The sequence below is a fragment of the Lampetra fluviatilis genome, chromosome 38 (assembly GCF_964198595.1).
Source record: "Lampetra fluviatilis chromosome 38, kcLamFluv1.1, whole genome shotgun sequence".
In the NCBI taxonomy this organism is placed as follows: Eukaryota; Metazoa; Chordata; class Hyperoartia; order Petromyzontiformes; family Petromyzontidae; genus Lampetra; species Lampetra fluviatilis.
The window spans coordinates 10,298,464-10,313,461 of record NC_136312.1 but is presented as its reverse complement, the minus strand read 5'-3'; the positions used below and the strand labels follow the sequence as shown (position 1 = coordinate 10,313,461).

The 14,998-nt window shown below is 52.8% G+C and overlaps 2 protein-coding genes across 2 annotated transcripts in view; both read right to left on the bottom strand.

The window, feature by feature from the left end:
- Positions 1-185: 185 nt before the first annotated feature.
- LOC144945695 (uncharacterized) lies at positions 186-13,373 on the bottom strand. Its single transcript, XM_078874262.1, has 15 exons — positions 13,343-13,373; positions 12,497-12,541; positions 11,114-11,149; positions 10,902-10,946; positions 10,199-10,234; positions 9,428-9,463; positions 9,017-9,049; positions 8,019-8,090; positions 6,237-6,296; positions 5,857-5,892; positions 5,643-5,723; positions 4,674-4,709; positions 2,895-2,939; positions 1,716-1,787; positions 186-234 (listed from the first exon to the last, which is right to left on the bottom strand). Coding segments are annotated over exons 3-15 (603 nt in total). The 5' UTR covers positions 11,116-11,149; positions 12,497-12,541; positions 13,343-13,373.
- A 483-nt stretch (positions 13,374-13,856) lies between these two features.
- Positions 13,857-14,998, bottom strand: part of LOC144945693 (collagen alpha-1(XIV) chain-like) — a 31,165-nt gene continuing 30,023 nt past the window's right edge. Inside the window, exons 29-31 of the mRNA XM_078874261.1 lie at positions 14,541-14,594; positions 14,120-14,191; positions 13,857-13,946 (exon numbers count right to left, since the gene is read on the bottom strand). Coding sequence (XP_078730387.1) covers positions 13,857-13,946; positions 14,120-14,191; positions 14,541-14,594 — 216 coding nt within the window. The remainder of the gene's footprint in view (positions 13,947-14,119; positions 14,192-14,540; positions 14,595-14,998) is intronic.

The following is a 14,998-nucleotide window of genomic DNA, read 5'->3' as shown; positions in this document are numbered from 1 at the left end:
AATCATAAAAACTTATCGTGTGTTTAGTCAGCAACTGTTTTGTAATAATTGTCGATTTTGTTTTAAGCGTCGAAGGGCAGCCGTGAGGTTGTGAGATGTAATGCCGCGACACCCTGCCAGGGCGGTGTATCCCTGGGACGCGAGGACACTTGGCCCGGCGGGATTGTAGGCGGCTTCGCACTCCCTTACCGTGTCTCCCTTGGATCCCCTCGGCCCAGGCACGCCCGGTGTTCCCTGGACACAAGCACAAAGATCGCCCACGGGTCACGTGCACCGTCAGGGCGAGTGCTGTTAGCGAGCACCTATTAAGCGTAAACCATGACCACGCCAACTCTGGTCACCCTCGCAGCAGCAGCAGCGGATTTTGGCTCGTCGTTGAACAAAGGCGGTCACCGCATCGCGCGCTTTCAGATGCGCTTCTGCGGCCGTCTCTAACGCGATATTAGCTATGCACTTTTAATTCCAGATTGAAAACCCTTTTCTTTAGAACCGCTTTTTGTTTTTAGTTTGTTGTCCTTCCCCCGCACCTCCGATTAGCACGGTTGGATACGTACGGTTCGAAAGAAATTCAACATGCGTACATAAATCACGGATTACAGGCGTGCGCCACCGCAGGCCGGCTAATGATTACCCCAGGCCGGCTAATGATTACCCCCAGAATGGCTTCGTGTGAATGTTCACAGTTCAGAGTCACGATTCAATAAAAAAATGGTTTCGTTCGTTAATTTCTACGACTCATTTTTATCCTTTCCCATTCAGAAAAAAATAAAACTGCATCGGTACCGAGGCTCCCACAAGGCCATGCGGGAGGGCATGTGGCACAGTTTGGCGCCAGCTACACTTCTCTGCGGTGAGTACAATGTCTTTAAAAAGAAACAGCGGCGCCTACGCCTCTCTGAATGAAATTAAGGCTGAGCGGCAAGCGTGTTCAGAGATTCAGCGGTGAACGGGACACCCACCCTGCAACTTGCAGAAGTCTTGGAACGGTAAACGGTTAACTGTGTTTGTAGCCTAAGAGGTGAATGTCATCATCAGCCATGATCAATCCACTCCCCAAGCTGTCACCCTCATGGCATCTAATAATGCGGACACTCTAAATCAGTTCGACAAATGCATTTGTGTGCCACTGTGTTATTCATGACATTAATATGCATATTTGTGCCCATACGATGCGTGAATTTTGAGCATAAGAATCAATTTCAATGGGCGCATCATTGTTTGCCCAGTGTACCATGGTGCACATTTTGTTAAGATTATCACGTTTAATGAATGGCCTCAAGATCACTTAATTGAGGAAATCCACGGAGCAACATCGACCGCCCCCCCCCCCCTGACGGCAGACCAATGCCCCCACTTGCAGGCCGGCGCTTGACACACCCACGGTTTGAAGCTAATTTTAAGTTGTCGCACAGACGATCCCATTTAGCCAGCACAGCGAACATCGATTAAACAAAAACGTCAACGATGCAGGGAGCAGGGACAGCTGCCACTGCGGGTCCCCTTGGCTGCACTGCAGCAGGGCTCAGGGATGATTCGGGTGATGGTTGCTAGGAGATGGTTGCTAGGAGATGCGATGCAAATCGCTCTTTGCTGCCGGGGTATTTAAGCGCCCTATGATTGCAGATTCATTATCCTTACAATGTTAGTAACGTAAAGCAGGTCGGGCAGGGGGGTGCGTTTGGTTTGTGTATTTGGTGAAACGATTTAAGCGGCACCTGTTTCCCCGATCTGCCGGAGATTCCCCTGTCGCCGGGGTCACCGCGGTCCCCGTCCATTCCCGACGGACCCTGCAAGAAAAAAGGCATCGCAGCCGACCGCCGTTAAAAACACGCGGCAGGCGTGCTGACGTGTGGGTGTGCTGACGTGCGGGTGTGTGTGCTGGCGGGCGTGTGGGTGTGCTGGCGGGCGGTTTGCTAACAACGCCTGTTGCCGATGACGTTTGTCAGTGGCGAAGTTTTTTTTCTTTCTCGCAACCGTTTAGCTTCGATGACGGCGAGCGGACGAAGATCGCGGCGACGCGACAGAGACTCGAGCGCAAACGACTGTGACGGTGAACGTCAACGGGGGGCTGGGTGAAGACGCAGGCTGGGGATTGTTTAGGGACGTGGAGAGAGGCGCACAGAGGAAGACCAAACAAGTTCACTGCCTCTGTGCGCATGCAAACACGTGTACCCAGTTCACCGACCTGGTACTACTCAGAGGGGGGTGAGGAAATTGCACACCCCTCAAACCAACATTTAATAACTCAGAGTGTCTCGCTCAGAGGGCTTTCGTCGACGAATTTGTGGATCGGGCATTGTTTCGTTAAATGTGAGTAAATCTTCTCTCGTACGGCTCATGTAGATGCCGGGCCACAACTACAATGTCACATGCAGGTGATCAAGCCAGGTAACCAGGTGATCAAGCCAGCTAACCAGGTGATCAAGCCAGCTAACCAGGTGATCAAGCCAGCTAACCAGGTGATCGTATCGTCGCTGTGGTGTCTCGTTCGAATTTGTGGATCGGGCATTGTGTCGTTAACTGTTGTACGGTCCATTTTGGATGACCACAGTCTCACAGTGGAGAGTTTTTAATTTTCCATTCGTGCATCGGGTATCCCCGTCTGCATGGTTTGTGCGGATGCGGTTTAGGGCGGACCATGAGCTGTTCGTCGGCGGTGAAGATGGGCTGTTCGTTAATCGTTTATTTTCGATGACGATGGCCGGACGAAGACCACGGCTCCACGACGAAGGCTCAAGCTCGACAGACCGGCTTGACTAAAACTCCACGCCGCGTGGTCGTCGACCGACCAATTATTGATTCGAGTCACACAAGAAAAAAAATTGCCGATTAAAATAACACCGGGGTGGGAGGGGGGTGGGTGGTGCGTAAAACGATCGTGGCGCAACGTTTACCGATGCTCCTCGCTCGCCGGCAGCGCCCGGAGTCCCTGGCTCCCCCTGGTGACACGAGGAGCACAGAGGAACGACGCTCAGACACTCCGGTCAACGCGGTCAGCGCTCGCGACGAGTGCGGGCTCACGTAGGCACGGCAGCGAGAAAACCCAGCACGCTCAGCCACCACGCAGGGAGCCCATTCATTCGCCACGCTCTGTTGCGATGATCATTACTCTCGTCACGCTGTTCACTCTAGGGGTGGCCCTCTTGGGCTCCCTCGAGGCGCCGGTGAGGTTCTGTTCGAACCGCCCCCGGTGTGACCGGGGCAGGACGGCGTGCCCGCTTGCGAACATCGACGGGGCATCGTAGCTACTGCGCGACAGCCCCGCTGGGTGAGTGCGCGGAGCCAGGAGACCGCGGCCGCACATCGTCTCCGGCTGCGAGGTCCGTCACGGCGTGCCGGGCCGACTGGCTGCCCTGCACGTGCTGGAGGTCACTTGGCTCTGTGGCCACGTGACGTCCACTCATACGTAACATCGACATACATGAGTATTAATTTCATTCTTATATCTATTATTTTTGTTATTGTGTAACTCGTGCTCTGTGTAAAAGCAATCGCTCAATAAACAAGTGGAGGCCCTTGCACCAGCTGTGGCGTGCGTGGGAGGTTTCCCGGGGTGCACCTTGACCTCGTGACTGCAGTGGAATGTTTCTTACCCTCTTTGATGTTGATGGGGGGCGCCGACACACTTCAACTTCGGACCGCGTCGCCGGCTTTTCATATCAATGTCTACGGAACCCTAAATGGGCGAGTTGGCAAGTTCCAAGTCGATTTTTGCGGAACCAGCTGAGGACTCAGGAGGCCTGGGTGAGTCTCACTTTTTCAAGAGTGACCCTGGATCATTCGCCCGCTGCCAGTGAAGGGGCCATGATTACCGCCGTGTGTATAATCACAATTGTGTCATTTGCGGTGTGATTGTTCGAGCTTGTCAAAATTTGGACCCTGATGCCGGCACACGATGGCCCACTCCCGCGAATGACGGCATGGGAACTTTAACATCCGCTGTGAGGCCGTCGGCGTATCAGTGTTGTCGTGGTTAGTACACACCGCGCAGTAATAACCGGGGTGGCAGCTGGATTTCGAAGCGCGAACGCGCGACGGCGAGCCTACGTCACCGGCCGTGGCCACGTGACCACGGGGGGGAGGGGGGGTGACGCGTGGGGAATGTATCGTCGAGTCCAATGGCCAAGACGTGCAAATGGAAAAAAATCCACGGATGAAATTTAAACTTCACCAAGAGGGCAAATGTCTACAAAGTTCCCCCATGCCCCCCACCCTTATGTGCAGACAATTCCCAGCGCCTAAAGCATGCCACGGAGCACAAAGAGCTGAATGCGAATAATTACACTGAGTGACGGGAACATGAACGCAAGGGTTTGCGAACGTGAGAAAGTTTTGACGCAAGATGTTGACCGTCGAAGAGAGGCGAGTGGCGTGAAGCAGGACGACGTCGCTCGAAGGGACGATGGCCGGTGGCCGAGACGAATGGCTGAGTGGCAGCCACAAGGAGGGAGCGCACCTAAGCGTGGAGATGGAGCAATGCAATTATCTCGTGTCGAGGAGCCAGATGGATCGTTAGTTTGCGAGCTAATGAGGGGCGGCCTTCATCCAGTAGTGGATAGATGATGGCCAGTGATGATGAACGCCGATGACAGGACCGGGGCGTCTCGCGTGTGTGCAGCGAGAGGGGGCATACTCGACTTGTCCAGGGGGTGTTGTGAAGGCGGGGGACTCACCAGGGGTCCAATCCTTCCTCTGCTGCCTCGGATGCCCTGCCGTGAGCACACAACAGCATTGTGACCTCGACCACGTCCGTATATCACGCCCACTGCCGTTCAGTGCGCTCATCTCCTGTGGTTGGCTACGTACGGTGCGAAAGAAGTTCAACATACGGCCGTGCAGCCCAGTAGGTTCTGGAGTTTAGGATATCCCACAATCCTCACCTCCACCGTGCTGGATCGCGGACGTTAAGTGATGGTCGAGACGGTCGCTTTTTGGAAGCCACCGGAGCTATGCACTTTTAAATCTAGATTGAAAAACTAATTTCTCTAGTACTGCTTTTTGTGTTTGGTGTTTTTTTCCCCGCACCTCCGATTACGTACGGTGCAAAAGAAATTCAACGTACATACTTACATGCCCGTTCACATCGCTTATCCTAGGATATCTACGCACGCCTGCGGCAGTGCGGCAGGGGGCTCCGTGGAGTTGTGTGGCCAGTGGCTTGGCTACTGAGAGTGCAGACGGTGCAAACTGAAACCGGGGACTATGTATGTATGAACTTCTTTCATACCGTACGTAGCCAACCATGCTAATTGGAGGTGCGGGGAAAGAACAACAAACTTAAACGCAAAAAACTGTTCTAAAGACATATGTTTTCAATTTTGATTTAAAAGTCCATAGCTCCAATGGCTTCCTAATATCAGAAGAGCGTTCCAGACGGCCACAGAAGCGATTCTGAAAGCATGCAATGCAGTGACCCAGGTTCCAGACCACGAAGGAGAAGGGTGGAATTTGGACAGCGGGTAGGTAAGGCCCCGTTTCAGCTCGTGCACCACAGGGCCCACGGTTTACGGGGCTTAGGCCGCCGCGTGCGGCGGTAACACGCTCCTGGCCGTGCCGTCGCCACCGCGTCGAGTTCTGACCGCGCCCGATCTCATCAGCGTGCCGGGGGCGTGCGGTGACTTGCGCCGAAGCACGCTGCGTACGTTATCTCCGGTGGGACCTTGTGGACCCGCCAATCCTGGTGGCCCGTCGTTCCCGCGGTCCCCGCGTCGCCCTGAGTCTCCCTGGAAAGCACAGCAAGGGCAACTCAAGACTCGGGTAACGCCTCCTCTGTAAGGAAAACGCAATGCTGTCACTGTCAAGCAGCAGTAAATTGCAGGGTCGATTTAGTTGTTAATCGGCGTTATTTCTCCTTACCCTGTCTCCCTGGTTTCCGACGGCCCCCACGGCTCCCTGTAGATACATGCAAACAAACAACCAACCAAGTTCTTTTAACTCGGAAAACATGTTCAGGAAGTTAAATCATCGCTTTATTCTTATTAATTGAAACATCTGCAAAAAATATCTAGGCACAAAAATCATAATACCTCTTTTCTTCTATGCTCATGAGTTCAAAACATTGGAAATAATTTCTTGACATAATAATAATATAATCTGAAATCACATCCCACAGTTGAAGCGAATCTTGGGTTACTTTCATAAACGACAGCAAAATTCGCAATGCAATTCTAAAAGCAACCATAACGCATATTGCTTTAAACGAGTGGGGCAGCACCAGTGTAGAGTTCAAAGGTCACCTTTGTCCCAGAGTCGCCCCGTGGTCCTGGAGGCCCAGGAGGTCCCATCCCCGGGGATCCCTGAGGGGGTCGGTGGGGGGCGGAGTGGGGTGGGGGGGGGAAGTGGGGGGACGTAGGTGGGAGGGGGTGGGTGGGGGCGGAGTGGGGTGAGGGAAGTGGGGGGACGTGGGTGGGAGGGGGTGGGTGGGGGGCGGAGGGGGGGGGGGGAGTGGGGGGTCGTGGGGGGGAGGTGGTGGGTGGGGGTCGGAGTGGGGTGGGGGGGGAAGTGGGGGGATGTGGGTAGGAGGGGGTGGGTGGGTGGGGGCAGAGTGGGGTGGGGGAAGTGGGGGGACGTGGGTGGGAGGGGGTGGGTGGGTGGGGGGCGGAGTGGGGTGGGGGGTAGGGGGGCATTACGAGGACACAATGGTGCCACGGTCGGTCTGCAGTCTGAGAGGGCCCTGGATTTGATCGACGAAAGAATCCGCGATGACGGAACGCGAGCGCGATCTGAGCGCCGCGTAAATTGCAAAAGGCAAGTGCGGTTTACGTGGCGACGCAATTCAAGCGCTCTTATTTTAGCCGACTTTGCATTTTTCTTCTTGGTTCTTTCGGTAAAGTCACGTAGAAGGGAAGTAATAAAATAATAAAAATAAAACATAATAAAATAATTCTCACGACGTTTCGGCCACAACGCAAGCAGCCATCCTCAGGTGAAAACCAGGTCTGTCGAGGCGACAGCGTCTGAATTTCTCAAGCAGTGATTTGACTGATGAGTCTACGGCTTTATGTATAATTCGGCTTGGATTTAAGCAGCGTCTAAACGTTGACTTAAACAGAGGTTTGGAGGCAGTGATGCAGACAAGGAAAGGCCATTTGAGGCAACTGGGGTCAGCAGATGAGAAGGAGCGACCCCCTCGTGAGCTGCGATCGACAAGTGAGTTCATCGGGAGGCACTGGTCGATGGAGTCAGGGGGCCTCTATAAGGGGGGAGAGTGAATTAGGGGGGCGGGGGGGGGGAGGCTGGAGGAAGACCGTGATCCTAATTAAGGGGAGGGTGCGGTGGCCGGGCGACTCAGGGGTCACGGTGCCGGGCTGGCACAGCTGAGATCCTGGGTTTGAATCGAGGCTTCAGCCACCCACGATCAAACCGTGCTCTCAAGCGCAGCGAGACGATGGGAGTCAGCCCATTCGCACCTCCGATTAGCACCATTGGCTATGTGCGGTGCGAAATAAGTTTTCAATAAACATGCAGCCACCAATGGCCGAGCACAAAACCATCACTTTAGAGATGTGGTACTGCACAAGTTGCACAATTGACGGTTGTGGGAACGAAAGCCATTGGTTTGGCTGTCACACAGACGAACGTTGCTCTCTGTCGCAGGATCGGTGGGAAGAGTGCTGCCCTCTACTGAGGAGAACACGGCTTGCTCAGAGGTAGCTCTGTAATATCCACCTCCCTGGGCCTTTCTCTAATATGGAGAGGGTTACACTGCTTCTTCGTGAGGTCCGAATGGACACCTCGTCTCATTCCATGATGCTGACAGCACCATCAGGGTAAATGTGGGGTGGGGGGGGGGGAAACTGAAAGGAAAAGCGGCGAGGAAATGATCTTCAACTGGATGAAGGGTCACATGATGAGACCTGAGGATCAGAGCGATACAATCCTGTTCACGTGTGCTGGATTCTCGCGAGAGAAACCCGAATCACCCGGAGGTTTACAGAGAGGGAGCTTGGGGAAGCAAGAGTTTGGCGTGATGCAGGTCCCCGTCAGGTGAGCGTTTAGCCGGCTGGATCAACTCTCACCTTGATGCCCTTCTCCCCAGCGCTGCCTCTGTCGCCATTCTTCCCGGCCAGGCCACGGTACCCAGCATCGCCCTGCGGGTGGACAAACGGCACATCTGACACCGCCCGCTTCACTGGACACGTGTGAAGAAGAGCTTCGTAGCCCATCGGATTTCTCCTCCAGTCCGAATAAAGATTCTGATTCATCTTCTTGGTTCTTTCGGTGAAGTCACGTTGAAGGGAAATAATAAAATAATAAAACATTATAAAACTAAATTCTCACGACGTTTCGGCCACAACACAAGCAGCCGTCCTCAGGTGAAGACAGAGCTGATTTATTTTTATTATTTTATTATTATTTTATTATTTCCCTTCAACGTGACTTTACCGAAAGAACCAAGAAGATGAATCCCTGCAGTCACGAAAGCTTTAAATCGAAAGATTCTGATTCTGACACGCACGTTCGTCACTCGAACAAGGACACCGATTGCGTACCCAGCAAGACCTCCACTCGGATACGACTGCGTGGGCGTTCACGCTAGAAGCTCTCCGACGCGCGTTCGGGTCGTGCCGCGCGGAGTTGTTTGGCCCAATGTCCGACGTTTCGCTCGTAAGCCCACCCCCCACCCCCCTTCCCGAAGAAGCTCCCAGCACGAGGTGTGTGCGTCATATCATCATCATTATTATTACATTTTTCTCTCCCAAATAATCTCTGCCCGAGTCTCAAGACTATATTTTTTTCAGAAGCGTCCTGCCAAGATTTCCGCAAGAGGAGGGTGGGGGGGGGGGGCGGTGGCGGCGATGTTGCTGTGCGTAAACCCCAGTGAGTAATTTTCAGATAATCTTGCAGCATTGGGATGTGTGACCAATACCAGATGCATTGTACACGTATATATATTTTCTTTCAGGTTTGTTAGGAAACCAGAGAACCCCTGGAGGGTACACGCACACACGTGCACGCGTCGTGAGCGCTCGAACGCAGCGCGTGTTTCGCAGTGACGCTGGTGGTTGGCACTCACCGCCTCGCCGCGGTATCCTGGCTCCCCGGGACTCTGCATCGCAATCGACAACGACAAAAAAGCAAGGTCATTCGCGTCGGGGGGTAGAAAAATTGAAAAATTGAACACTGTAAGTTTTCCCAGGGTATATATATCGCGGAATTGTACGCACGACGTCGAATCGTGCATTGCGAGCGTTGGCAATTATTTGACGAGAGCAGATCGCGCGTTCCACCGCAGAGATGGAGCGACGAAATCGGGCCCGCGTGCAGCCGATAAGACGGACTGCTCGCGGTCGCAGGACCGTGAGGAGATGGTATTGACGGCTTGGGGAGACCTTCACCAAACAGTGGATCGATCACGGCCGACGACGTTGATCAATCGACTCAAGGCGTGTGCTCTAACGCGCGACCGCGCGTCGCGTCTCCCTACCGAAGGCAGAGTCCCGCCGGGGGGTCCAGCATCTCCCTAGGGGACACGACACCAGAATCCCAGCAGTGCGATGTTAAAAACGCAGCATGCACCACACCACACACACACAGGTCCAGCTTTAGCGGTGGGCAGTCAGGGCAGCCGCCCAGGGTGCAAAGCTGAAAGGGGCTCCGAAATGTACAAGAACTGCGAATGGGACCGCTTCTAACACATTTTACGTATGTGGGCAAAATGACAAATATCCCCCGTATAGCCTTAACAGACTGTTGGGGCAAGTGCTGTTCGCGAGCAGCAGCTATGAAGGCCGGCAACGGCACACGAGAGGGTGGGTGGACAACACCACGGCCGGCCGCCTTTTTTACTCCAGTGCTGATGTTGACACACTGCACCAGGTACTCATTTGAGGCTGAGTTGACCTCCTAGAGGCGGCCCAGGACCGGTTCAGCTATTCGTCACCAATGTTGGCCCTGAGCGGGAACTGAACTCGGGTGGCTGGGTTCGATGTTCAACGCTTTAACCACCGCACCACCACTCCCGACATACTAAATAGCACACATATGGGTCGCACAATTGATCAAGAAATTACAACAAATGTTAGGGCTAAATTAGCAGAGACTTATTTTTAAGGGGTGATACATTGATAGGCTTCCCCAGGGTGCCGCTAATGTTAAGTTTGGGCCTGCACGTACAAATACACAGCAACGAAGTGCCACAGTTGCTGTCTTGTTTACAGGCATCACGTGGCACAAATAGCGATGAATGTGTTCTTACCCTTTGACCTCTCGGGCCAATTGGTCCAACAGTCCCCTGGAAGAGACAAGAAGCGAACGTCATTGAAATATATCGTCTGTAGTATAAGCGACTGTCTTTTGTCTGCAGCATTTTTAATTCTCATCAGGCCCCAATGTGTAAAGTGCAGACTCCAACTCTGATAGTCCACTCTGTCTGGCCTCTCTAATCAAGTACGATACAGAGGGCCACTGCCCCCAGGCCCATCGCCCATGATATACTCTTCCTGATTACGGCCAAGGTGTTATTGACGGATGTGTTGACATTTTTTTAGTTATTTATTTTATGTTTTTGTTGCTACTGGCGCTCGTGCACCATTGCCAACGCAGCGGGGCAGCGTCACCACATGACGCGTGTGTACGATGGGCAGGTGTGCGCCGTGGGAGTGAAGTGTGTGCGGGCCCACAGCGAGCCGCTGAATCCTGACGGGCCCCCCCCCCCCGACGAGTGTGACGCACGTACGTTGACCTTCCTTCGCACCGCACGTAGCTAACCGTGCCAATCGGAGGTGCGGAGGGGGGTGGGAAGGCACGTTCGTAGCGAGGGGGAGCGAGGGGGAGTGCGTTTGTAAGTGAGCTGCAGAAGGTTGAAGCTGGTGGCAGAAAATGCACGAGCGAGGAGTAGGCAGAGGATGGCACCGAGAAGGAGGTCGGAGCAGTGCGGAGCGGTCGCTGAAGCCACTCACCGGCACGCCCTGAAGCCCTGGCGTTCCAGACGCACCCGGGCTTCCCTGCGTGAAGACAAAACGGATGGGGAGCGTCGCGTTAATGTGCGCAGCGTTGACTGGGGCTCTGCGAGACGCTGCGGGGAAGGACCGAGGGAACGCAACAACACGATCCAACGGTCGCGCGACGTGGAACTGTGAGCAGTGGGTGCGCGCGCGTGTGAGCTCGTTACATTTGGGCCTGGGTAGCCGCTCGATCCTCTCTCGCCCTGCAACACAAAGCACGCGAGAGATTTGATGAATGAGTGAAGGGCCTGTTTCATCGCAGCGTTCGTTTAAGGCAGTGAGCGGTTCTCATCCCTTCTGAGATGGTGCCCCCCAGCTCCTCCACCCCCCGCCCTCCCTTGATCAAGACCACCGGTACCCAACACCCTCCCACCCAAAAACACAACGAAGGCTCTCAGGCCATGATACAGAGTGAAGAGCCCTCCACACCTCTAAGCGGTGTTGGTGAGGCATTTATTTTTCTTGTTGCATATTGGCGTTTTTTTGTTTTTTTCTGCAAGTGGAGAATTAAATACAACCCACGGTGTGACTGCGGCCACCCGAACTACACGATGGACCACATCGCAAACAACCGCATCCTACGCCCGCTCTCCGGCGGACTGAGCAGCATTAGTCGCGCTACTCCCGAAGCTATCACGTGGCTCGCAGACTTAAAGTTGGACGTGTGATTTGCACACATATTTGCTATACGCTAGAGCGAGAGAATTATTGGCGTGTTTTGTTTTTGTCGCCGCAACGTCGCTCGTGCAACATTACTCCTGCACGGTAGCCACGCAGCAGCCTGTGCCTCACCCCCCCCCACCCACCAGCCCTGTAGGGCACGCCCCACAGGTTGAGTAGCGCTGCTTTAAGGAGCCATATTCTTCAGTCCCAGCGTCAGGGTCTGGCTCGTGTAACGTCACAAGGTGTGGCCTGGCAAACGGGGCACGCTCTGCTGACGACACCCAAAAGGTAAAATCCAGCGCAGAGTTTTCCTGCTTGACAAATGCTGCAAACAGCGTCTCGCAGCGGTATTTGATTAAGTACGGAAAAGCCACCGATTGACCTCAGAGCGTTGAGGTTGGGTGTGGAGGTGCGGAATTGGATGGGCAGAGCCCACAGGAGCCACGCGGCTCTTGAAAGCACTGGGGCCAAGCGGTGAGCTTGTCATGGCCATTCTTGCGATAGTCCAGCACGGCTTGCGTCGGCATTCTAGTGGTCGTAGAAACGTCGCTTAAAAGACACTGCCAGGAGAGGCCTCTGTGCTACGTAAGGTATGGCCATTTTGTTACTTGCGGGCCAAAGTGTTATTGAGGAACGTGTTGCGTTTTCGTTATTTGTGCACCACTGTCAATGCAGCCATATTTTACTTTCACTCACTCTCCTGCTCGCTTACTCATTTACTCACCAACTTATTCACTTGCTCACTTGCCCATCCATCGACCCATCCACCCACTTATTAAATTAAAAACTCACCCTCCAACTCACTCTCCCACCCACTTGTTGTGTTTTATCATCATCATTATAACTACGACTACTGCAGTACTGCTATTGTGTTGTCAATGCCTTACCGCCTCTCCCTTGGTTCCTGGTTTTCCCGGAACTCCTCTGTCACCCTGTCCACAAATGCACAGAGAGTATTTACACAACACACGAATATCGACTGCATACCTGTTAAGTGTCATAAACAAGTACAGTATTCCCTCCTTCTTCGCGAACTTGCTATCTGTGATGTTGGCTATCCCGCAAATTGCATCTGGAACTCTACACGACTGCATCAAGACAGAGAGATAAAGTGATAATTAGTAGCATCATAATTTAAGGGAAGTTCATTTGTAAACTATTCTTTTATACATTAATGTTTATTATTATTCACTCTTTTTTATTATAGCCAATTAAATTTTTTGTGTTATGATAATTTTCATGTATTGAATAGCTTAATTATGCCTTTATTTACGGAATTCATTTTCAAAGGCCAATATCATTATCCGCGAAATCTGCTGTTCACGAGCATCTCCGGAGCGTGTCCCTCGCGGTTAACGAGGGAACACTGTGCACGCGAACCGCGAGAAACACGAAGCAAGAAGAGATACAATCGAGGTCCCTATACTTTGCACTCCTATCGTTGTTTTGTATTGTTTGATGTTGTAACTTACTGACCCCGTGCTCCTACTGGACATCTGTGAAAAATTGGCACGTTCTGCTTGCGTGACAACCCTTACTAGTTGGCTGTGTCGGGTGGTGGCGGGTTTTAACGACACATTTATACATTTACGCGATCTAACCCCAAAAAACCTCTTTTGTGGAAAAAGAGCCTCATAAGCTCACCGGATTTCTCCAGGATAAATAACCAGACACTGGTTGCGAATTATCCGATCGAGAGTGCCGTTCACAGGCGATGCGTGCGGTGTACTTACGTGCAGACCAGTCTCCCCAGAGGAGCCCCTCTCCCCCTGAGAAACGCAGCACACGTCGGTCGGTTGGCTACGTACGGCGCGAAAGGAGTTCAGCGCACGTGCACACAGACATTGCTTCGGCGTTATTTTAAATCCGTCCGTCCCTCGCGATGTTATCCCGGTTGTGCGGCGGGGAGTCGCGTCGCGGGACGAGCGGCGACGGTGCAATAAGTTCGCCACTTTCACCAGTGATTGTTTTTGCATGCGGGAGGAAGCTCGCGCACCAGCGAAAAAATGTCCGCACGTACACAAACTATTAAAGTTAACCAGTGGTTCTTAACCTTTACTGCAGCCTTGCAGCCCTTTTGGTTCTCAATCGTTTAAAAAAAACCACGCGCCACGAGGTGACAGAGAGAGAGAACACGCAGACTCCAAATACACAGAGCACCGTACCACACATGTGTGCCACCAAGCCCGGCATACAGAACCTCGGGGCAAACCGGGTGTGATTCCCAGGCGGATGCGACAGTGGGATTCAGCTGAAGGTGGCATCAACAACGATTACCTGGTCTCCTGGAGTCCCCGGCTTCCCCGGTTGCCCGGCTTTGCCGCGTACCGAGTCGCCCTGCATATGTGCAAAGGCACATGGTCAGCGGGGAAGAAAAATAACGGTGTTCGTGAACGTTATTTGACGATGAACAGGTTGTACGGTGGAATTAAAGCCTCCCCCGCCATGATAACATGGAATTTCAACTGCTCGCTCAGGGTTGTAAATCGACCTCGATGGCGGACACTGACCCTCTCGCCCCGAGTTCCTGGCGGCCCAGGATCCCCGGCTGGGCCCCGTGGGCCGATCGGGCCTTGCAATCCCTGCAATGAGAACGCACCTCGTCAACAAACTCACCCGCTCGCTCGCTCGCTCATCTAATCACTCACTCGCTCATTGCTCAATCACTTTCTCACATGCCCATCCATCGACCCACCCACTCACTTAATTACTAACTTACCCTCCCACTCACTCACCCACTCACTCACCCACCCACTTACTCAATTACTAACTCACCCTCCCACTCACTCTCCCACCAACTTACTCAATTACTAACTCACCCGCCCACTCACTCTCCCACCAACTTATTTAATTACTAATTCACCCTCCCACTCTCTCTCTCACTCACCCACTCACTTATTCAATTACTAACTCACCCTCCCGCTCACTCACCGTATCTCCAGGTTCTCCTCTCTGTGCCTCTCCTCCACCAGACCCTGAAACTCCCTGACACAGAAGACACACAACGTCACGACTGCATCGAAGCTCGTTGGTCACTCCGTGAATTTATTGACTCTGAGCTGCACAGGAGACAAGATGACGCATTAACATCTCAATATCTCAACAATTTGGACCAAGTAATCATTAAGTATTTTGTCACGCATTAATTAATTGATATTGAAGTGAATCAACAAATTGATGTAATATTTGATCACAATTTGTTTGCTTTGTCAATGTTTCAAAAGTTATTTTTTATAATTTTATAAGTGCTGTAGAATATTATGTATACAGTACAGTATGTGTAAATACTCATCCATACTGTTCAACTACGACATCCATCGCAGGGAAAAACAACACTCACCCACCCACCCACCACACTGCAGATCACAAAAACACTCACCCACCCACTC